Genomic DNA, 24,818 nt, shown 5'->3' with positions numbered 1-24,818 from the left:
TTCCAAGCGGGTTGGTGCCCTTTTTTTCCCCCTTTGAGCACCATCCTCCTGAAAGGTCTGTGCACGGCCCTGCCCAAGACTATGCCTGTTATTACTGGCAAGGCGTCGATGACAGACTGTCAGCAGCTTTGAGTGCCATCCATGTCTCCTTACCCCTCTCATGCTGGAGGTGCCCTTGTTGTTCAGGGCCACTGCCAGGGTGACACTGGAGAGAGGGTGGGGGCTGGGAGCTGGCACCGGTTACGATCTGGCCAAACAAAAATTTCCCTGTGTGCCAAAATATCAAACCCCACCTCAAATCAAATCAAATTTTATTTGTCACATACACATGGTTAGCAGATGTTAATGCGAGTGTAGCGAAATGCTTGTGCTTCTAGTTCCGACAATGCAGTAATAACCAACAAGTAATCTAACTAACAATTTCAAAACTACTGTCTTATACACAGTGTAAGGGGATAAAGAATATGTACATAAAGATATATGAATGAGTGATGGTACAGAGCAGCATAGGCAAGATACAGTAGATGGTATTGAGTGCAGTATATACATATGAGATAAGTATGTAAACCAAAGTGGCATAGTTAAAGTGGCTAGTGATACATGTATTACATAAGGATGCAGTCGATGATATAGAGTACAGTATCAACGTATGCATATGAGATGAACAATGTAGGGTATGTAACATTATATAAGGTAGCATTGTTTAAAGTGGCTAGTGATATATTTACATCATTTCCCATCAATTCCCATGATTAAAGTGGCTGGAGTAGAGTCAGTGTCATTGACAGTGTGTTGGCAGTAGCCACTCAATGTTAGTGGTGGCTGTTTAACAGTCTGATGGCCTTGAGATAGAAGCTGTTTTTCAGTCTCTCGGTCCCAGCTTTGATGCACCTGTACTGACCTCGCCTTCTGGATGGCAGCGGGGTGAACAGGCAGTGGCTCGGATGGTTGATGTCCTTGATGATCTTTATGGCCTTCCTGTAGCATCGGGTGGTGTAGGTGTCCTGGAGGGCAGGTAGTTTGCCCCGGTGATGCGTTGTGCAGACCTCACTACCCTCTGGAGAGCCTTACGGTTGAGGGCGGTGCAGTTGCCATACCAGGCAGTGATACAGCCCGCCAGGATGCTCTCAATTGTGCATCTGTAGAAGTTTGTGACAAGCCGAATTTCTTCAGCCTCCTGAGGTTGAAGAGGCGCTGCTGCGCCTTCCTCACGATGCTGTCTGTGTGAGTGGACCAATTCAGTTTGTCTGTGATGTGTATGCCGAGGAACTTAAAACTTGCTACCCTCTCCACTACTGTTCCATCGATGTGGATGGGGGGTGTTCCCTCTGCTGTTTCCTGAAGTCCACAATCATCTCCTTAGTTTTGTTGACGTTGAGTGTGAGGTTATTTTCCTGACACCACACTCCGAGGGCCCTCACCTCCTCCCTGTAGGCCGTCTCGTCGTTGTTGGTAATCAAGCCTACCACTGTTGTGTCGTCCGCAAACTTGATGATTGAGTTGGAGGCGTGCATGGCTACGCAGTCGTGGGTGAACAGGGAGTACAGGAGAGGGCTCAGAACGCACCCTTGTGGGGCCCCAGTGTTGAGGATCAGCGGGGAGGAGATGTTGTTGCCTACCCTCACCACCTGGGGCGGCCCGTCAGGAAGTCCAGTACCCAGTTGCACAGGGGGGTCGAGACCCAGGGTCTCGAGCTTGATGACGAGCTTGGAGGGTACTATGGTGTTGAATGCCGAGCTGTAGTCGATGAACAGCATTCTCACATAGGTATTCCTCTTGTCCAGATGGGTTAGGGCAGTGTGCAGTGTGGTTGAGATTGCATCGTCTGTGGACCTATTTGGGCGGTAAGCAAATTGGAGTGGGTCTAGGGTGTCAGGTAGGGTGGAGGTGATATGGTCCTTGACTAGTCTCTCAAAGCACTTCATGATGACGGAAGTGAGTGCTACGGGGCGGTAGTCGTTTAGCTCAGTTACCTTAGCTTTCTTGGGAACAGGAACAATGGTGGCCCTCTTGAAGCATGTGGGAACAGCAGACTGGTATAGGGATTGATTGAATATGTCCGTAAACACACCGGCCAGCTGGTCTGCGCATGCTCTGCTCTGAGGACGTGGCTGGGGATGCCGTCTGGGCCTGCAGCCTTGCGAGGGTTAACACGTTTAAATGTCTTACACCTCATTACATCGTGCTGCAGGTTTAGGGTTAGGGTGTGATGTCATGCCCTAGGCTGAAAGCAATCCCACACTTGTCTGAAGTTATCAAAAGGAGAAAGGACAACGGAGATGGGAGAGAGAAGAGGGAGGGAATGAAGGCATACTGTGTCCGTGTTCCTTGCGCACACATTTGTATAGTGTGTGTGTGTGTGTGTGGGGGGCAGAGCAGAAGACGAATTTCCGTTATAACGGACAAACTAAGTTGTATTGAAGATTGCTCTGTTGATTCGTATGAAAGGAGCACACTGACCGTTTGTTTGCTGTAACTTTTCCTGTTCTCTGTAACAAAGGCTTTTTGAAGCAACTGCCAAGACCACCGCCACACTTCCTTCCTCTCCAAGGTGGTGAGGGTCGGCAAACAACACATCTGCCATGCTGACCCTCAACACAGGGATCCCACAGGGGTGCATGCTTAGTCCCCCCCTGTACTCCCTGTTCAAAGATGTTTTATTTTTTTACATTTTAGTCATTTTCCAGTGACTTACATGAGCAATTAGGGTTAAGTGCCTTGCTCAAGGACACGTCAACAGATTTCTCACCTAGTCGGCTCTGGGATTTGAACCAGTGACTTTCGCTTACTGGCTCAACACTCTTAACTGCTAGGCTACCTGCTGCCCGACAGTGCGTGGCCACCCTTCAACATCATTTGCATTGACACCTTTTTTTGTTGCACTGACATTTTTGTACTGGCTCTATGCACTCTACCTAGACTCTACCCACACACTCACCCACTACCTAGACTCTACCCACACACTCACCCACTACCTAGACTCTACCCACACACTCGCCCACTACCTAGACTCTACCCACACACTCACCCACTACCTAGACTCTACCCACACACTCACCCACTATCTAGACTCTACCCACCCACTCACCCACTATCTAGACTCTACCCACACACCACCCACTATCTAGACTCTACCCCCACCCACTATCTAGACTCTACCCACCCACTATCTAGACTCTACCCACCCACTATCTAGACTCTACCCACCCACCACTCACCCACTATCTAGACTCTACCCACCCACTATCTAGACTCTACCCACACACTCACCCACTATCTAGACTCCCCCCCCACACACACACACACAGACAGAAATAGACACACTTTCACACTCTGCTGCTACTCTTATTTATTATCTATCCTGATTGCCTAGTCACTTTTCCCCCCTACCTACATGTACCTGTTACCTCAATACATTGACTCAGCACTGGTACACCTTGTATATCGCCTCGTTATTTTCTGTTACTATTTCCTTGATTCTTTTTTTCGTTATGACCTTTTTTGATGTTTGTTTTTTTTACTCTGTATTGTTGGGAAAGGGTTCGTAAGTAAGCATTTCACGGTAAAGTCTACACCTGTTGTATTTGGCGCATGTAACAAAATTACATTTGATTTATTTGAGGTGAACACAGAGTGCCTCTCCGAGCACTGAGAGGACTTGGAGTTTTCTGCAAAACAAACATCCAAAAAATAGAAGGGACTTGTTACGCTCTGATACAGGAGAGGCAATGGTCAAATGGGTGTTTTTAATGGCGCCTGTGTATCAGTTTAATGTCCCGTGGTCATCCTGTGTGGTTAATAACCTTCGTTAAAGTGATTTGTGCCGCCAGACACACCAATAGGATTCTACACACAGCCAGCCCACACTGATAAATGAGCCTACTTTCTCTGGGCCATTGCCATAGCTTTCTCTGACATCCCCGTTCTCGTAAGCATCTGTAGACTTTAGTTTACCCCATAGATCTGATTCCTTTTATGGCATTCCACGTGCGTGTGTGTGTAGGGGGACGTAAGACAGTGGTCGTCCTCAGTGGTCATCTGTAGCCAAGCTACATTGTGTCACTGCCTCTCACTGTACTGTGAATGAAATCCCAGGCTGCAGTGCAGTCCTACTGGGAAGCCAATTGGCTGGAGAGAGGACATGAGAGAGTGAGGTACAGGTCAGGTAGTATCCCTCCCTATGACAGGGACACACCACCACCACTACAGAGCAGCAGGGTAAAAGACAGAACTGTAACTATGTGGAAGCAGGTAAAATAGGCCAGCTTGATTGAACCCTTAAAGAGGCACTGTGCAGAAATCGCTCTGCCATTTCCTGGTTGCTAAAATTCTAATAGTTTGCCTATTTCAGTTTTTGACAAAACAAGCAAGTATAGTGTAGAGAATCATTGGACCATCTAGACCGCTGTAAAATATATTTTAAATAACCAAAAATATTGTATTTTCAGAACGGGAAGCATTGAAGTAACACACACACACACAGTAGAACAGATCAACCGCTCCTTAGACTTGCTTTCAATGAGAATGACAGATCTATATCTCACATTTCTGTTAATTTGGTCAGGTTTCCCAAAAGTTACATATTGTAGCTTTAACCTTTTTATTTAACCATTTAAGAACCTTTGTTTTGATGGCGCTCACACTAAATTATATCAATCGAGGGAAAGAATGAGCGAGAGGCTTGGATATTATATACAGTCTAGTCTTATGCAGTATTATGTACGGAGTGTTGTGCAGCTACAAAAGCTAACCATTAATCTGTTATGATGGTACAGTCCGATGCATGTACTAGCTTTAGCTGGGATTAGATTGAGATTTAAAGAGATCGAGATTTAGAGCTCTCATTTAGATTGAGAGGGAGAGGCTTTACTGGGCGCAACTGAAATAAATGAAGTTGTAATAAACCATTTAACAAAAGCCAGCGTGTGGGATGGAGGGCTAATTATTAGCTGTATGATGGACGGCCTACATACCATACAAAGGGCTACTTAAAATGTATGTCTATGCCGCCACATACATACCCACAAACCTATACACATACATACACACATACTTATACATGTACACACAGACAGATGCATGGACAGACACACACACACCCCTCTGTCCTCCATCAGTCTGTCCTCCCTCCCTCCGTTTGTCCTCCATGTTCGTCTGTCCTCTGCCTTGCATTTCAAACTAATTTCATCTGGACACCTTTAAATTGACCTGAACTTTGACTGAACACACACCCACTCATCAAATAGAGGTTTCAAAGCAATCCATCTTTCGCATGGCGGGGCTCTCGCAAACCTGTCAGCGTTCTCGTGTCAGTAGATATGGAGACAAATGCCTCTACTTAGGATAGGGTGAGACGTCAGAGAGAGGGGAGGCTGCTTCCCAAATCGCACCATATTCCCTATTTAGTGCACTCATTTTAACCAGGGTCCATATGGGTCCTGGTCAAAAGTAGTGCACTGTATAGGAAATAAGGTGCAGTTTGGGACATAACCAGAGAGTGGCGCTGTTCAAAGCCAACGTATTCAGCCTTTGATATATCAGTGACTTGGGAGGGTGTGTCTCAATGTCTGAGGTGAGAAATGCATAGGAGATACACCAATAACGTTAGTTAAACAGGTGCCATAAAACAAGTGGTGTCAACAGCTAATATGGACAGCTTTATATGGACAGGGGTGGACCTGATCCTAAATCAGCATTCCTACTCTGAGAAGCTTTGTCAATACGGGCCTTTGTTCTTTTTTGTGTGGTTTCATCATGAGAAAACAGTGAGAATGCACAGAGATCAAGCCTTTATCAAGAGATTTTTACATACTGTTGTCTAGTCAATCTTCTCAGAGGCATTTACACACTGTTGTCTAGTCAATCTTCTCAGAGGCATTTACACACTGTTGTCTAGTCAATCTTCTCAGAAGCATTTACACACTGTTGTCTAGTCAATCTTCTCCGAGGCATTTACACACTGTTGTCTAGTCAATCTTCTCAGAGGCATTTACACACTGTTGTCTAGTCAATCTTCTCAGAGGCATTTACACACTGTTGTCTAGTCAATCTTCTCAGAAGCATTTACACACTGTTGTCTAGTCAATCTTCTCCGAGGCATTTACACACTGTTGTCTAGTCAATCTTCTCAGAAGCATTTACACACTGTTGTCTAGTCAATCTTCTCCGAGGCATTTACACACTGTTGTCTAGTCAACCTTCTCAGAGGCTAATAGCTATTAAGCTAATGGAGAGACAACTTCTGAAGCCCACTCTTGGCTGACTGGATCGGACTATAGGCTTTGGATAGATGCAATTTTAATTAAACACGGTAATGACTAAACTATCAAGGCCTGAGCATATTTAGAAGAAGGTCCTTGAAAGAGAGTAGAGAGAGAGAGTTCCCTAAGTTTTGACTTGTCAAGTACGGACAATAGAGAAAGGGGTGTCAAAAAGAGGTTCACATGACACATCGAGGGGGGGGACTTTAGTGTGTGTGTGTTTGTTTGGGTGGGGGGGACAGATGGACAGACGTCCGTCTCTATCTCTCTCACTTTCTCTTTGTAGAAAGAGTCTTTGTTTGGCCGTGTGACTGCTGTCATGGTGAATAGTGTGTTTGTGTAACCCGGTGTGTTTGTGTAACCCGGTGACTGCCGGTCGTCACTCATGCATCTCATCTGGATACCGCCGACGTTATGACGAGGTCAGATGGAGGGTCACATGGTACCAGTAGGTTTTTGAAGCAGAGAGCAGTCTGCAGCATGGGCTACGTCCCAAATGATACCCCATTCCCTATGTAGTGGACTGCTTTTGACAAGGGCCCATAGAGTCAAAAGTAGTGCACTGTATAGGGAATAGGGTGCGATTAGGGACACAGACATGCACTAGAGCACATATGACCTTCCAGCCTCTCACACTGTGATAGTGGTCTGCTTTCTGATAGGGAGATACAGACCGTACTGGGTGAGGAGAAAAGAGTTTTCAGCCAAGTTTGACTGACAGGCGTAGGCCTATTATAGGAACAGTGTTTGGTTTTGCTGACGCTCCTGACAGTGAAGCAGACATGTTGTGTGTTTGCTGTTGAGATCAGAGAGGCAGTGCATTAACAGGTTTGTGTGCGCGCATCAATAACAGCCCTTAGCTGCTGACGGTGTCCTGACAGGCCTCATTACAGATCCTCTGACAGAACACAGCACCTGCGTACGGAGCCTCTGACAGAACACAGCACCTGCGTACGGAGCCTCTGACGGAACACAGCACCTGCGTACGGAGCCTCTGACGGAACACAGCACCTGCGTACGGAGCCTCTGACGGAACACAGCACCTCGTACGGAGCCTCTGACAGAACACAGCACCTGCGTACGGAGCCTCTGACGGAACACAGCACCTGCGTACGGAGCCTCTGACGGAACACAGCACCTGCGTACGGAGCCTCTGACGGAACACAGCACCTGCGTACGGAGCCTCTGACTCTGAGAACACAGCACCTGCGGAGCCTCTGACGGAACACAGCACCTGCGTACGGAGCCTCTGACGGAACACAGCACCTGCGCACGGAGCCTCTGACGGAACACAGCACCTGCGCACGGAGCCTCTGACGGAACACAGCACCTGCGTACGGAGCCTCTGACGGAACACAGCACCTGCGTACGGAGCCTCTGGCGGAACACAGCACCTGCGCGGAGCCTCTGACGGAACACAGCACCTGCGGAGCCTCTGACGGACGGAACACAGCACCTGCGTACGGAGCCTCTGACGGAACACAGCACCTGCGTACGGAGCCTCTACGGAGCCTCTGACGGAACACAGCACCTGCGTACGGAGCCTCTGACGGAACACAGCACCTGCGTACGGAGCCTCTGACAGAACACAGCACTTCAATCGCCCTGCTAAGCACAGCCTGCTTTTACAGTCCACACACACACGCACATGCTTGTATAGTACACACACACACACACACCCATTGGGAACTTAAATTGAGTCTGAAATGGGAGCAGATTAAGCAAATATAGATTAAATGCTGTACTAATCCAGACTGGAGTGTCCTCACATACCCCATCAGACGTTCTAGGTCAGCAGGTAGCCTAGTGGTTAGAGCATTGGGCCAGTAACTGAGAGGTTACTTGTTTGAACTCTTGAGCCGATAAGGCTCTGTCGATGTGCCCTTGAGCAAGGCACTTAATTGCCCCTGTAAATCTGCTAAATGACAAAAAAAAATAGAACAAATTTGAGGTAAATACCTTCCCATAACAGCCCTCTGAGAAGAAATGTCTGCTTTCTCTTAAAAAAACACCATGCATGCTGATCGAAATAACCCACTGGCATTACTGCTGAGCTCTACCCTCTAAATAACCCACTGACATTACTGCTGAGCTCTACCCTCTAAATAACCAGCACGGCCAGGTGGACTGGGGACAGCAAGGAGTCATCATGTCAGGTAGTCCTGGGGCATGGTCCTAGGGCTCAGGTCCTCCGAGAGAGAGAAAGAAAGAGAGAAAGAGAGAATCTTCTGGCTGTGCCGGGTGGAGATTATAACAGAACATGGCCAAGATGTTCAAATGTTCATAAATGACCAGCATGGTTGAATAATAATAAGGCAGAACAGTTGAAACCCTCTACCCTCTAAATAACCCACTGACATTACTGCTGAGCTCTACCCTCTAAATAACCCACTGGCATTACTGCTGAGATCTACCCTCTAAATAACCCACTGACATTACTGCTGAGCTCTACCCTCTAAATAACCCACTGACATTACTGCTTAGATCTACCCTCTAAATAACCCACTGACATTACTGCTGAGATCTACCCTCTAAATAACCCACTGACATTACTGCTGAGCTCTACCCTCTAAATAACCCACTGACATTAGTGCTGAGATCTACCCTCTAAATAACCCACTGACATTACTGCTAAGATCTACCCTCTAAATAACCCACTGGCATTACTGCTGAGATCTACCCTCTAAATAACCCACTGGCATTACTGCTGAGATCTACCCTCTAAATAACCCACTGACATTACTGCTGAGATCTACCCTCTAAATAACCCACTGACATTACTGCTGAGATCTACCCTCTCCTTGTTAGGGTTTTCTGTGGTTGTCCGTTCCACCTGTGTCTTTATCCAGGTACTTCCACAGCATTCTCAAAACTAGCTAGATAGAGAGCTAACATTTTATGGGGTCCTTTACCCCCAAACAACCACAAAATACCAGAAAATACCCTAAACATCAACTCCAAGAAACTACCAGAAACAACCCCAAAATACCCTAAACATCTACCCCAAGAAACTACCAGGAACCACCCCCAAATGAAACTGCATTAATGTTCCTCAGTCCTCAAACCAGGCATTTTTGTTACCAGGCTATTAAACGACACCACAAAACTCAATATCACTGGCTATTTCCGACCCTCTGACTGGCGTGACATTGCTGCCATGCACGCACTATGGAAAATGGCTTCCAATCAAACCAATACTATTCCATTCATACTTGGTGTCAGTCAGAGCAATCAGACAGATTTATCACAGTGGTTCAACCACAGTGGTGCATCAAATATCAGATTACGAAATGAATGAGCATTGATTTGTTTCTGTATGTTAGTCGGTGGCTGGGACAGCTGGTTCTGTTTGTTAGTCGGTGGCTGGGACAGCTGGTTCTGTCTGTTAGTCGGTGGCTGGGACAGCTGGTTCTGTTTGTTAGTCGGTGGCTGGGACAGCTGGTTCTGTTTGTTAGTCGGTGGCTGGGACAGCTGGTTCTGTTTGTTAGTCGGTGGCTGGGACAGCTGGTTCTGTTTGTTAGTCGGTGGCTGGGACAGCTGGTTCTGTTTGTTAGTGGTGGCTGGGACAGCTGGTTCTGTTTGTTAGTCGGTGGCTGGGACAGCTGGTTCTGTTTGTTAGTCGGTGGCTGGGACAGCTGGTTCTGTTTGTTAGTCGGTGGCTGGGACAGCTGGTTCTGTCTGTTAGTCGGTGGCTGGGACAGCTGGTTCTGTCTGTTAGTCGGTGGCTGGGACAGCTGGTTCTGTTTGTTAGTCGGTGGCTGGGACAGCTGGTTCTGTCTGTTAGTCGGTGGCTGGGACAGCTGGTTCTGTTTGTTAGTCGGTGGCTGGGACAGCTGGTTCTGTTTGTTAGTCGGTGGCTGGGACAGCTGGTTCTGTTTGTTAGTCGGTGGCTGGGACAGCTGGTTCTGTCTGTTAGTCGGTGGCTGGGACAGCTGGTTCTGTCTGTTAGTCGGTGGCTGGGACAGCTGGTTCTGTCAGTCGGTGGCTGGGACAGCTGGTTTGTCTGTTAGTCGGTGGCTGGTACAGCTGGTGAACCTGAAGACCCTATCTATAATATCATTCCCAATAGCCATTTGTCAATGGGCTCATAACTGATTTGGTTGACTCCCGAGTGGCAAAGTGGTCTAAGGCATCTCAGTGCTTGAGGCGTCACTACAGATACCCTGGTTTGATTCTAGGCTGTATCACAACCGGCCGTGATTGGGAATCGCATAGGGCGGCCCAGCGTCGTCCGAGGTTTGGCCGGTGTATGTCGTCATTGTAAATAAGAATTTGTTCTTAACTGACTTGCCTAGTTAAATAAAATAATCCATGTTTTAAAAAAAAAAAGAGGTTGGGAGCAGGCAAAAACCCCGTGCTTTTCTCTATTGTATAACGCCTTTAGGACCTGGCACTGGTTGTTTACAAGCAATGATGTTGGATGACATCAGTGTAATATTCCATTTTGCTGTTGAATTTGATGGGGATATGTGAGCATGTCACCATCTTAGGTGAGTGGTACTGCCATCCCCTGGGCAGCGCTTTCATTTCGGTTCAGCCTTTATCACTAATACTCAGTCCTCTATCCACCTAGACAGCAGTACAACCTTTTCTAAGATCATTTTCTTTGATTCAGTTTGATATGTCCTCTGAGATGTTCCTATCTAGAGCATTGTGTTCCATAATCTCAACAACATTGTTGTGTCCCAAATTGAACCCTGTTCGCTATTGAGTGCTCTACTTTTGACAATGGTCTATAGGGTTCTGGTTGAAAGTAGTGTACTACATAGGGCTCTGGTGGAAAGTAGTGCACTACATAGGATACTAACTCTATAAAGATAAATAGTGTCACTGCAGCCTCTTCACACATCACTGTGTGTATTGGACCAGAGGGCTTTTTTCCTTCCTTAAAACCAGGAAGTGAGCTCTCAGCTGTCACTCCACATCAGCTCCTACAGGAACAGAAACTGACAGGAACAAGGACAGCAGCAGCTCCTGTACAGAGATCTGATGGAGGGAATCTGTTGGGAGGATGCTGTGTGGCCAAGTGTGCCCCTGTCAAGTGTGCCCCTGTCAAGTGTGCCCCTGTCACTTGGCTGCGTGCCAAATTGCACCCTATTCCCTACATAGTGCACAACCATTGACCAAGGCTTGTCAAAAGTAGTACACTATGTTGGGATTAGTGTCCCATTTGGGATGCGACCCTACCTGACGGTCCTCTCCCTGTGTCACTGGCTGAGGGGGGAATCGATGGAGGCCCTGCCTGGCTGACCTCTCTCACCCCGTGTCACTGGCTGAGGGAGGAATCGATGGAGGCCCTGCCTGGCCTGACAGCCTTCTCTTTCCCTGTGTCCGGTGTTTCGTGCTGAGCCTGAACACTTTAGGAGGACATCATAGGAGCGGTCCAGGGTGGGGGCCACTGCCCCCTTCACATTCTACACACGCCTGGGAAAGTCTGGGGGGGTAGGAGGGTGGGGTTAGGGGGCGTTTGAAACCTGCTACGCCCCTAGAGAATGATCAGCTTGTGTCTACATGTGAGTTGGAAGGGGGTGAAAATCCAGCGCGATGACCACAGACTGATTCGACAGCCAGGGATGCTAATTTTGTTCCACTCTGTTTCATCCCCCACCTCTCCTCCACCCCCCACTTCCTTCTCTTATCCTCTGGTCCTCTCACAGCCATAACCAGAGGACCACGTCGTTCCGGCACCCCGTGACGGGACAGGTGTCTCGGGAGAACGTGGATTTTATCCTCCAAGAACAGTGAGTGACTCATCTCCACTTATCTGACCTTTATTCGATGAAAACTTTTGGTTCTCAGAATGTCGCTGGTATGCTAGTTGGTAATGGTCAGAAACAGACCTGTGGCCTCTCAGGATTGTCAACGCATCTATTTGGGACTACGAGTGTGTAAACCTCAAACACTGTGCCGAGCTTAAGTATCTATATTAATTTGTATTCATACAGCGTCTCAGACAGATATCAATCTTCAAAGTTAATCCAACTATGTATATTATTTGAGACCATAGATAGGAGCCTTAGAAATTGTGGCGATGGCCAGATATGTCGAGGTATATGAATCCGTGAAACAGTCAGCTTTGGAGAAATGGAATAGCGGTTAAAGCCAGTACTGTTGACGAAGTTGAAATGTGGGAACGTTGGCTAGATCAGTAGATGTTATTTGGAGAAATGGAATAGCGGTTAAAGCCAGTTCTGTTGGCGAAGCTGAAATGTTGGCTAGATCAGTAGATGTTATTTGGAGTATAAGGGAAAGGGGGATACCTAGTCAGTTGTACAACTGAATGAGTCTTCCGCATTTAACCCAACCCCTCTGAATCAGAGAGGTGCGGGGGGCTGCCTTAATCGACATTCACGTCTTCGGTGCCCAGGGAACAGCAACTGCCTTGCTCAGGGGCAGAATTATATATTTTTAATTTATATATAATTCTGTTGCTGGATCGGGGATTCGATCCAGCAACCTTTCGGTTACCGTCCCAAAACTCTAACCACTAGGCTACCTTTACTTCACATTGGGTGTGAAGTTAAGGGCAATGCCATTGTTGTTGAGATTATGGAACAGAGTGATACGTTAACCCAAATAGGATGTTATTTGTCTCTCTATGGGATCATCAAGGTGGGAGGCTGTACCTCCATCGTTAGCAATGTTCCTGCTCAAATCTCCTTAGCTGGCCTCTACCAGGCCATCCTAACCCTGACTATTTGATCCAAAATGATGGCAGAGTGTCAGTACAACTAGGATTTACCACCTAACCTGCTCGACACAGTGACCTCACTGTCAAGACTGTGAAATGTCACCTCTATTTATCGCTTGCTCTCATTTCTCTCTTCACTCTCTTTTTACCTTATTCATTCATCTCTTTTTATCGTGGTTCTGCCCTCAGCATTTGTGTCCAAGGATATTCTGGAAAAATGGACAAAGTCCTCAGAACAAGTGGAACCTTGTAGTTTGTAGAACCTTGTATTTGGTAGTACCTTGTCAGAAGTCTTTTGGAGTGTCACTTCCTGTGCCCTAACCTTACATGGGGGACCAGAGATGAGTGATTTTCGACTACCTTTAGAACAAAGCACCAGTTTCCCAGCCCTGTGTCAGGGTCCAATGCTTTTGCACAAGATGACAAAGATATTAAAGGTTGAGCTCAAAGGGTCATTCCACCTCACCGTAAAACTACTGTGACAAGTATGAGTTCATACAGAACTTTCTTATCTATTAAATATCTCATTGCATGTGTACTGCCTTCCAAAAATAAAACGCTAAATGGCCGTGGAGCTGACAACAGCAGCATACAGTTTTAAAAGAGATCCCAGAGACTCACCAACTTAGCGCTCAGCTCTCAACCTCTCTCCACAATCTCTCTCTGATACTCTCTCGATCCCCCTCTCTCGTTCTCCTCCTGTGTCTGGCAGAGAACAGGAGGGCACATTCTCCTGCCATGTTCTGATGGATCCGTCTCATTAACAGCTTTGTGGGCGTGGAGGGCTATATGAGCCGTGCAGATAATGTGTCACAGCCGCTCAGCCGCTCAACCTCTACTACCGCATACAGAGGAACAGGCCAGAGAGGGGGTGTGTGTGGTATACCTAACGTGGAGTTTCTTTTAAATAACATCTCTCAAACAGCTGGTACAGCAAGTTGTTTTGACCACAATAATTATGTAATGTCTCAATTCAGCTGCAGCCTTCAAAATGTTTTTGGGATTTTGTATTTTTCCCTTTTATTTTACCAGGTAAGTTGACTGAGAACACATTCTCATTTACAGCAACAACCTGGGGAATAGTTACAGGGGAGATGAATGAGCCAATTAGATGCTGGGGATGATTAGGTGGTCATTATGGTCAGGTTGGGAATTTAGCCAGGACACCAGGGTTAACACTCCTACTCTTACCATGGGATCTTTAGTGACCACAGAGAAGTCAGGACACCCATTTAACATCCCATCCGAAAGACAGCATCCTACACAGGGAAATGTCACCAATCACTGCTCTGCAGCATTGGGATATTGTTTTAGACCAAAGGAAAGAGTGTCTCCTACTGGCCCTTCAACACCACTTCTAGCAGCACCACTTAGTTTCAGAGCCAAGCCAGTGGGATGCAGTGTGGTATGCTGCTGGCTAGTATTGGAAACTGTGCTTTGGTGCCTCAGAAGGCAATTGTGGGATACAATGTAACCTAACAGTACTGTGGTTTGGTGTTGCTCCAAGTTATTGTTATTCAGAGCCATTTACAATCAGTGCAGTCAACTAAAGGAAGTAAAACACCCACGTAGATCACACGTGTTGCTCTGTGAACAGGCAAGATCTATACTGGGGCTAGTCATGTTGAAATGTGTTGTCATGACGACCTATACGATGATGGCACAGACCCACAACATTCTAGGCTTTTTTAAATATGAGGAGACTCCTGATGAACTGCAAATTACATCATTACATAAGACAAATTCAAATCTGGACCTCGAAGCCAGTTCCACTGCTGATTTTCATTGGTCCCCTCTAATCAGGGACTGATCTAGACCTGGGAAACCTGGTCGGTGCTATTAATTAGGGGCGGCAGGTAGCCTAATGGTTAGAGCGTTGGACCTGTAGCCAAAATGTTTTCAGATCGAATCCCCGATCTGATAAGGTAAAAATCTGTCGTTCTGCCCCTGAACAAGGCAGTGAACCCACTGTTCCTAGGCCGTGATTGTAAATAAGAATGTGTTCTTAACTGACTTGCCTAGTTAAATATTAAATAAAAGTTCAATAATAAATAAAAGTTAAATATTCAATAAAATTAACAGGTAGAACAGCAAACCAGTAAGTGATCTGGACCTCCAGGCTCTGATTGGGATACCCATGGCATATTCTATAGATCCATATCCTAGTTCCAGCACAGCTTTTGATAAAAGCATCATCACCTAGCAGATAACCCTCATCTAAAGACTTTATTATTGTCCTGGCGAGACTGGCGCCTACGGGGGCCCCCTGGGGAGACTGGCGCCTACGGGGGCCCCCTGGGGAGACTGGCGCCTACGGGAGCCCCCTGGGGAGACTGGCGCCTACGGGAGCCCCCTGGGGAGACTGGTGCCTATGGGAGCCCCCTGGGGAGACTGGTGCCTACGGGAGCCCCCTGGGGAGACTGGCGCCTACGGGAGCCCCCTGGGGAGACTGGCGCCTACGGGAGCCCCCTGGGGAGACTGGCGCCTACGGGAGCCCCCTGGGGAGACTGGCGCCTACGGGAGCCCCCTGGGGAGACTGGCGCCTACGGGAGCCCCCTGGGGAGACTGGCGCCTACGGGAGTCCCCTGGGGAGACTGGCGCCTACGGGAGCCCCCTGGGGAGACTGGCCCTACGGGGAGACTGGCGCCTACGGGAGCCCCCTGGGGAGACTGGCCCTACGGGAGCCCCCTGGGGAGACTGGCGCCTACGGGAGCCCCCTGGGGAGACTGGCGCCTACGGGAGCCCCCTGGGGAGACTGGCGCCTACGGGAGCCCCCTGGGGAGACTGGCGCCTACGGGAGCCCCCTGGGGAGACTGGCGCCTACGGGAGCCCCCTGGGGAGACTGGCGCCTACGGGAGCCCCCTGGGGAGACTGGCGCCTACGGGAGCCCCCTGGGGAGACTGGCGCCTACTGGCCTGCGTGGCTTGACCTCTCAGTCCCAGGAGTGGCTATAGTGTCCGGGCTCTACACCTCATCGAGGCTGCACGTTACCGCCTCTTCTTTTTATAGCAGGCTGGAATTACTTCTAGCGTTGCTGTCTGGTCTGTGTTTGTCTGTCTGCAACTTCTCTTCTTTTCTCTCTGCTGTTTTTCTCTTCTCTTGCAATCTATCTATTATTGCTCTCTCTGGCTCTCTCTCTCCTGTCCTGTCCTGTCCTGTCCTGTCCGTCCGTCTGTCTGTGTTTCTCCCACACTGATTCTTAACCTTTCTCTTTCTCTCCCCCTCCTCATTGGTTGGGGAGCGTCTGTAAAGCATACAGTGAGTGATGCGAACAGGTATAGAAAACGCACACATAGTTGACAGATCATCTGTAAATAACTAGGGACTATAACTAAGTGATTGAGTGGAGCTCTCCTCTCTTTCTTTCCTGAAATAACTCCTCAGAACAACTCGGCAGAACCGTCTTTGTTTCGGCGGCGGTCTCCTCATTGCTGTGGTATCTGGTGAACACAGGCAGAGCTACGTTAGCAATGTGATGACTTGCTCACCTGAGGGATCACTGACCTGCCGGCAGGGCAATGCCTTTGTTGATTATCGCCATTGCAGCGGCAGGATGAATTTTAAGCACCTGGGCCACAGACAGACGGGGAATGGGGTGGGAGTGCAAAGAGCATGTTTCCACCTCCACAAGGCCTCCTCCTGAGTATTTATACATGCACTTACTCTCTGAAAAGATCAGGAATGGGGTCATGAGTGACATTTATGTTGTGTTATTCTAATATTCTAGAACCAAAGCTGCATTCTGAAGCATTGTCAGTGTTCCTTCTATACCTTTTAATAAACTACTCTATGTACAGTATCTAGGTCTAACCTTCTAGACTATGTACAGTATCTAGGTCTAACCTTCTAGACTATGTACAGTATCTAGGTCTAACCTTCTAGACTATTTGCAGTATCTAGGTCTAACCTTCTAGACTATGTACAGTATCTAGGTCTAACCTTCTAGACTACTCTATTTGCAGTATCTAGGTCTAACCTTCTAGACTATGTGCAGTATATAGGTCTAACCTTCTAGACTACTCTATTTGCAGTATCTAGGTCTAACCTTCTAGACTACTCTGTGCAGTATCTAGGTCTAACCTTCTAGACTACTCTATGTGCAGTATCTAGGTCTAACCTTCTAGACTATGTGCAGTATATAGGTCTAACCTTCTAGACTACTCTATTTGCAGTATCTAGGTCTAACCTTCTAGACTATGTGCAGTATCTAGGTCTAACCTTCTAGACTACTCTATGTGCAGTATCTAGGTCTAACCTTCTAGACTACTCTGTGCAGTATCTAGGTCTAACCTTCTAGACTACTCTATGTGCAGTATCTAGGTCTAACCTTCTAGACTACTCTATGTGCAGTATCTAGGTCTAACCTTCTAGACTACTCTATGTGCAGTATCTAGGTCTAACCTTCTAGACTACTCTGTGCAGTATCTAGGTCTAACCTTCTAGACTACTCTATTTGCAGTATCTAGGTCTAACCTTCTAGACTACTCTATGTGCAGTATCTAGGTCTAACCTTCACTATGTGCAGTATCTAGGTCTAACCTTCTAGACTACTCTGTGCAGTATCTAGGTCTAACCTTCTAGACTACTCTATTTGCAGTATCTAGGTCTAACCTTCTAGACTACTCTATGTGCAGTATCTAGGTCTAACCTTCTAGACTATGTGCAGTATCTAGGTCTAACCTTCTAGACTACTCTATGTGCAGTATCTAGGTCTAACCTTCTAGACTACTCTATGTGCAGTATCTAGGTCTAACCTTCTAGACTACTCTGTGCAGTATCTAGGTCTAACCTTCTAGACTACTCTATTTGCAGTATCTAGGTCTAACCTTCTAGACTACTCTATGTGCAGTATCTAGGTCTAACCTTCTAGACTACTCTATTTGCAGTATCTAGGTCTAACCTTCTAGACTACTCTATGTGCAGTATCTAGGTCTAACCTTCTAGACTACTCTATGTGCAGTATCTAGGTCTAACCTTCTAGACTACTCTATGTGCAGTATCTAGGTCTAACCTTCTAGACTACTCTATTTGCAGTATATAGGCCTAACCTTCTAGACTACTCTATTTGCAGTATATAGGTCTAACCTTCTAGACTACTCTATTTGCAGTATCTAGGTCTAACCTTCTAGACTACTCTGTGCAGTATCTAGGTCTAACCTTCTAGACTATGTGCAGTATCTAGGTCTAACCTTCTAGACTACTCTATGTGCAGTATCTAGGTCTAACCTTCTAGACTACTCTATTTGCAGTATCTAGGTCTAACCTTCTAGACTACTCTATGTGCAGTATCTAGGTCTAACCTTCTAGACTACTCTATGTGCAGTATCTAGGTCTAACCTTCTAGACTACTCTATGTGCAGTATCTAGGTCTAACCTTCTAGACTACTCTATTTGCAGTATCTAGGTCTAACCTTCTAGACTACTCTATGTGCAGTATCTAGGTCTAACCTTCTAGACTACTCTATTTGCAGTATATAGGCCTAACCTTCTAGACTATTCTATGTGCAGTATCTAGGTCTAACCTTCTAGACTACTCTATTTGCAGTATCTAGGTCTAACCTTCTAGACTACTCTATGTGCAGTATCTAGGTCTAACCTTCTAGACTACTCTATTTGCAGTATCTAGGCCTAACCTTCTAGACTACTCTATGTGCAGTATCTAGGTCTAACCTTCTAGACTACTCTATTTGCAGTATCTAGGTCTAACCTTCTAGACTATTCTATTTGCAGTATCTAGGCCTAACCTTCTAGACTACTCTATTTGCAGTATCTAGGCCTAACCTTCTAGACTACTCTATTTGCAGTATCTAGGTCTAACCTTCTAGACTACTCTATTTGCAGTATCTAGGTCTAACCTTCTAGACTACTCTATTTGCAGTATCTAGGTCTAACCTTCTAGACTACTCTATGTGCAGTATCTAGGTCTAACCTTCTAGACTACTCTATGTGCAGTATCTAGGTCTAACCTTCTAGACTACTCTATTTGCAGTATCTAGGTCTAACCTTCTAGACTACTCTATTTGCAGTATCTAGGTCTAACCTTCTAGACTACTCTATTTGCAGTATCTAGGTCTAACCTTCTAGACTACTCTATTTGCAGTATCTAGGCCTAACGTCACGTCCCCAAACACACTGGAAAAGGGAAGAAAATGGCCACTACACGACACCACAGTAAACTACACTACACACCACACCACACTACACTACACCACACAACACCATACGACACCAGTATACAATTACACAACACACCACACTAAACTACACTATTCTACACTACACCATACAACAATTGCTACATTCTCCAAAAATGTTAGCCAGGAGATTCTGGGCGTTCCTGAATAAAAAGCTAACAAATTCAACAACAACAAAAAAGGATTGGAGGAAATGAAGACACCTTATGGAAGTTGAAAATAAGCTAGAAGTTGTGGGGGGGAAACGAAGTAGAAAAGTCAACTATCCCTTTAAGGCCTTTATTCCAGAGTGGCAGCTCTCAGAAGACCCAGAGCGATAATAATGTCCAATGTGCTGAAAAGCCTGACTTCTGGCTGTCACAGCCTTAATTGCCTGGCAGTCTGCCCTTCACAAGTGCCAGTCCTTGAAAGTGTTTTCTTCCACTCTCACAATGATGGAGTAATTGTCAGAGTCGGAGATGGGGAGGCGAGATCTGCATTGCCCGAGTTCTGTACAGCGAAGTGCTGAGGAATTATGGTGTGTGCAGATGTAAAGTTTTCACTGTTTGTTCCTAGTGCTTATAAAAAACAAATGTTATGTGGATCTCCTTGTACATTTATAGGTTTAGTTTCAGTGCTTCATGAATTTCTGTTTTGCATCGGATAATGTAGTCGTATTCTCATTCTATTAGATTTCAGTTTTCCCCCCATTTCCATCTATTTGTATTGTTTGAGCCTCTAGTTTTTCATGTTTGTTCTCTAGTTTAGTAGCTTCAAAGGTTTCACTTCGAGTTCATCTAAGGCTAAGCTATAATAGTAGAGAGGGTAGACCAGATTGTCAGAGTAGGAGTGCTGATCCTAATGGATAAGATTGTATGAACATATCCTAGATCAGCACTCCTACTCTAAGAGAGGGGTACAGTGGGCAGTGCATTGTGGGAGAGGTGATGATTATTTCTTTCAAGTGATGGCCTAGTTCGCTAGCCTCCCACAACCCCCCATCACCTCCTGACAGATGAGTTTGCCCAACACATATCCTGTGAGAGAGAAACCTCAGTATCTGTGTGTACAGTACATGTCTGTGTGTACAGTACATGTCTGTTCATATAATATACTCTCTGACGGGGATCTTCTTTGACGGGGATCTTCTCCCCTTACACCAAATTGACATCTTCCACTCTCTCAGCCGTCCGCTAGGTCCTCTCAAACGGAAATATGCATATATAGAAGGTCCACACGGAACACTGTGCAGACAGGAGGGGAAGTTTGATTGAAGCAAAAGGAATAGATTTCCCCTCCCAACACTGAGGCTACCCATGGGGCAGGCAGTGCAATTCATCAAATTCTACAAATCTAGTTCACACACACACCATACAATAATCAGACATCAAGAGAGATCTGAAGTGCCGACTCATCAGAGAGGACTCCCTTCAGAGAGGACCCCCATCAGAGAACCTGTGTACATTTTGCTACGTTAGTCTTATTCTTAAATGGATTAAATTGTTTTCCCCCCTCATCAATCTACACACAATACCCCATAATGATGAAGCAACAACAGGTTTTTAGATGTTTTTGCAAACTTATAAAAATAATAAACTGAAATATCACATTTACATAAGTGTTCAGACCCTTTACTCATTACTTTGTTGAAGCACATTTGGCAGCGATTACAGCCTCAAGTCTTCTTGGGTATGACGCTACAAGCTTGACACGCCTGTATTTGAGGAGTTTCTCCCATTCTTCTCTGCAGATCTTCTCAAGCTCTGTCAGGTTAGATGGGGAGTGTCGCTGTGCAGCTATTTTCAGGTCTCTCCAGAGATGTTAGATCAGGTTCAAGTCCGGGCTCTGGTTGGGCCACTCAAGGACATTCAGAGACGTTTATGAAGCCACTCCTGCGTTGTCTTGACTTTGTGCTTAGGCTCGTTGTCCTGTTGGAAGGTGAACCTTCGCTCTGATGTCCTGAGCGCTCTGGAGCAGGTTTTCATCAAGGATCTTTCTGTACTTTGCTCAGTTAATCTTTCCCTCGATCCTGACTAGTCTCCCAGTCCCCGAAAACATCCCCACAGCATGATGCTGCCACAACCATGCTTTTTTATTTTACCTTTATTTAACTAGGCAAGTCAGTTAAGAATGAATTCTTATTTAGTCCAACGCTCTAACCACTAGGATACCTGCCGCCCCTTAGGTTTCCTCCAGACGTGACACTTGGCATTAAGGCCAAAGAGTTCAATCTTGGTTTCATCAGACCAGAGAATCTTGTTTCTCATGGTCTGAGAGTCCTTTAGGTGCCTTTTGGCAAAATCCAAGTTGGCTGTCATATGCCTGTTACTGAGGAGTGGCTTCCGTCTGGCCACTCTACCATAAAGGTCTGATTGGTGGAGTGCTGCAGAGATGGTTGTCCTTCTGAAAGATTCTCCACAGAGGAACTCTGGAGCTTTGTCAGAGTGACCATCGGGTTCTTGGTCACCTCCCTGGCCAAGGCCCTTCTCCCCCGATTGCTCAGTTTGGCCAGGCGGCCAGCTCTAGGTGGAGTCTTTGTGGTTCCAAACTTCTTCCAATAAAGGATGATGGAGGCCACTGTTTTCTTGGGAACCTTCAATGCTGCTGACATTTTCTGTTACCATTCCCCAGTTCTGGGCCTCGACACAATCCTGTCTCTGAACTCTATGGACAATTCCTTCAACCTCATGGCTTGGTTTTTGCTCTGACATACACTGTCAACTGTGGGACCTTATATAGACAGGTGTGTGCCTTTCCAAATCATGTCCAATCAATTGAATTTACCACAGGTGGACTCCAAGTTGTAGAAACATCTCAAGGATGATCAATGGAAACAGGATGCACCTGAACTCAATTTCGAGTCTCATAGCGAAGGGTCTGAATACTTATGTAATTAATGTATTTTTGTTTTTATTTTTGATAAATTAGCACACAAAAAAATCGCAAAAGCTGTTTTCACGTTGTCATTTTGGGTTATTGTGTGTAGATTGATGAGGGGAAAAAAACACTTAATTGTTTATTTTTATATGGTACAATGCCTCCAGAAAGTATTCACACCCCTTGACTTTTTTCCACATTTTGTTGTATTACAGCCTAAATTTAAAATAGATTAAATTGAGATGTTGCATCACTGGCCTACACACAATAACCTACAATGTCAAAGTCAAATCATGTTTTTAGAATTTTTTACAAATGAATTGCAAATAAAAAGCTGAATTGTCTTGAGTCAATAAGTATTCAACCCTGTTGTTATGGCAAGCCTAATAAGTTCAGTAGTGAAGATTTGCTTAACAAGTAAATATGTATCATTATTTTTTTAATGACTACCTACCTTATCCCTGTACCCCACACATACAATTATCTGTATGGTCCCTTAGTCGAGCAGTGAATTTCAAACACAGATTCAACCACAAAGACCAGGGAGGTTTTCCAATGATGGGTAAAAAAAAAAAAAGCAGACATTGAATATTCCTTTGAGCAGGGTGAAGTTATTAATTACACTTTGGGTGGCATATCAATACACCCAGTCACTACAAAGATACAGGCGTCCTTCCTAACTCAGTTGCCGGAGAGGAAGTAAACATCTCAGGGATTTCACCATTAGGCCAATGGTGACTTTAAAACAGTTAGAGTTTTTAAATGCTGTGATAAGAGAAAACGGAGGATGGATCAACAACATTGTTGTTACTCTACATTACTAACCTAATTGACAGAGTGAAAAGAAGGAAGCCTGTACAGAATAAAAATATTCCAAAACATGCATCCTGTTTGCAACAAGACACTAAAGTAATACTGAAAAATAAATACACTGAAAAAGTGTTATGTTTGGGGCCAATAAAACACATCACTGAGTACCGTTCACTCTTTTCAAGGATAGTGGTGGTTGCATCATGTTATGGGTATGCTTGTAATCATTAAGGATTGGGAAGTTCTTCAGGATAAAAAATAAACTGAATAGAGCTAAGCAGAGGCAAAATCCTTGAATTAAACCTGGTTCAGTCTGCTTTCCAACAGACACTGGAAGATGAATTCACCTTTCAGCAGGACAATAACCCAAAACACAAGACCAAATCTACAGTGGAGTTGCTTACAAAGAAGTCAGGGAATGTTCAAGTAACAGTTTTGACTTAAATGTGCTTGAAAATCTATGGCAAGACCTGAAAATGGTTGTCTAGCAATGATCATCAACAAATTTGACAGAGCTTGAAGAATAATGGGCAAATGTTGCACAATCCAGGTGTGGAAAGCTCTTAGTCTCACAGCTGTAGTCGCTGCCAAAGGTGATTCTAATGTATTGATTCAAGGGTTTGAGCACTTATCTAATCAAGATATGTTAGTGTTTTATTTGTTATATTTTTTGTATGCACATCTAATTTTTCTTTCACTTTGTCATTATAGTATTTTGTGTAGATCGTTGACAAAAAAAATTACTTTTAAATCCATTTTAATCCCACTTTCTAATGCAACAAAAAGTCAAGGGGTGTGAATACTTTCAGAAGGCACTGTGTGTATATATATATATATATATATATATATATATATATACATACACACACACATACGTGGTATGTATGTATGTATGCATGTACACACACACAGTGCCTTCTGAAAGTATTCACACCCCTTATATATGTATATATATATATATATGTGTGTGTGTATGCCCCAATCCTTGCACTCAAGTATTTTGAAAACAATATGAAACATATAACACCATGCAATAATGATACAAGGCTTGCCTGTATGTGTTATGATATTGAATGCAAGGATTGTGTCATACACATGCTTGTTATGGGTCATATTATCCACTGCTAACCTGTGCCTGTATTCACAAAGGGTCTCAGAGTACGTGTGATGATCCCAGAGCATTAATACGTCCCTGAGGCTTGAAAGAGAGAAGTTCCTTTGGAATTCCAGACAAAGGGGCTGATCTCCAAACAACAGCAGTCTGTCCTTGCCCTCCAGGGTGTGGTCTACGGAGCCGTGTGTAGAGTTGCATCCTCTCAGTGACGCTCTGCGTACACATACGGCCATGTCTGCTCTGTGTGACCCTGTGCTGCTTTCTGTCTCTTTTCTCACCAGGCCAGGTGGCCGTATGTCCAACCCCCAGCAGGCCGACTTGAGGCTTTCCAGCACCATCAGCGAGGCTTCCACTGTGGACACCGCTTCAGGGTCAAAGGTCAGTCCCAAAACTTTATCCATTTATTTTCTCCCGGCCCTCTGCAATTTGACACGTTGTGAATTGCATTATCTTTTTGAAGAACATTTGACATCTTATCCAGAGCTATTTAGGTTGTGCCTTGCTCAAGGACACATCGATTAGATTTTTCCTAGTCGGCTTGGGGATTCGAACCAGCGACCTTTCAGTTACTGGCCCAACATTATTAACCACAAGGCTACCTGCCCTCCTATCTGTTTCACTTTCTGTGCTGGGTGAAAACGACATTGAACAAAAATATAAACGCAACATGTAAAGTGTTGGTCCCATGTTTCATGAGCTAAAATAAAAGATCCCAGAAATGTTCCATATGCACAAAAAGCTAATTTCTCTGAAATGATGTGCACAAATGTGTTTACATCCCTGTCAGTGAACAATTCTCCTTTGCCAAGGTAATCCAGCCACCTGACAGGTGTGGCATATCAAGAAGCTGATTAAGCAGCATGATCATTACACAGGTGCACCTTGTGCTGTTG

At 45.6% G+C, this 24,818-nt stretch overlaps 1 protein-coding gene across 1 annotated transcript in view; it reads left to right on the top strand.

Moving 5' to 3' along the window:
- LOC112215449 (pleckstrin homology domain-containing family A member 7-like) overlaps window positions 1-24,818 on the top strand; it is a 204,885-nt gene that overhangs the window by 90,144 nt on the left and 89,923 nt on the right. The window contains 2 exon segments of the mRNA XM_042329983.1: window positions 11,918-12,001; window positions 24,207-24,303. Of these exon segments, the coding sequence (XP_042185917.1) occupies window positions 11,918-12,001; window positions 24,207-24,303 (181 nt within the window).

The sequence above is a fragment of the Oncorhynchus tshawytscha genome, linkage group LG01 (genome assembly GCF_018296145.1).
Source record: "Oncorhynchus tshawytscha isolate Ot180627B linkage group LG01, Otsh_v2.0, whole genome shotgun sequence".
Lineage (NCBI taxonomy): Eukaryota > Metazoa > Chordata > Actinopteri > Salmoniformes > Salmonidae > Oncorhynchus > Oncorhynchus tshawytscha.
This window is presented reverse-complemented; position numbering and strand designations above follow the sequence as displayed.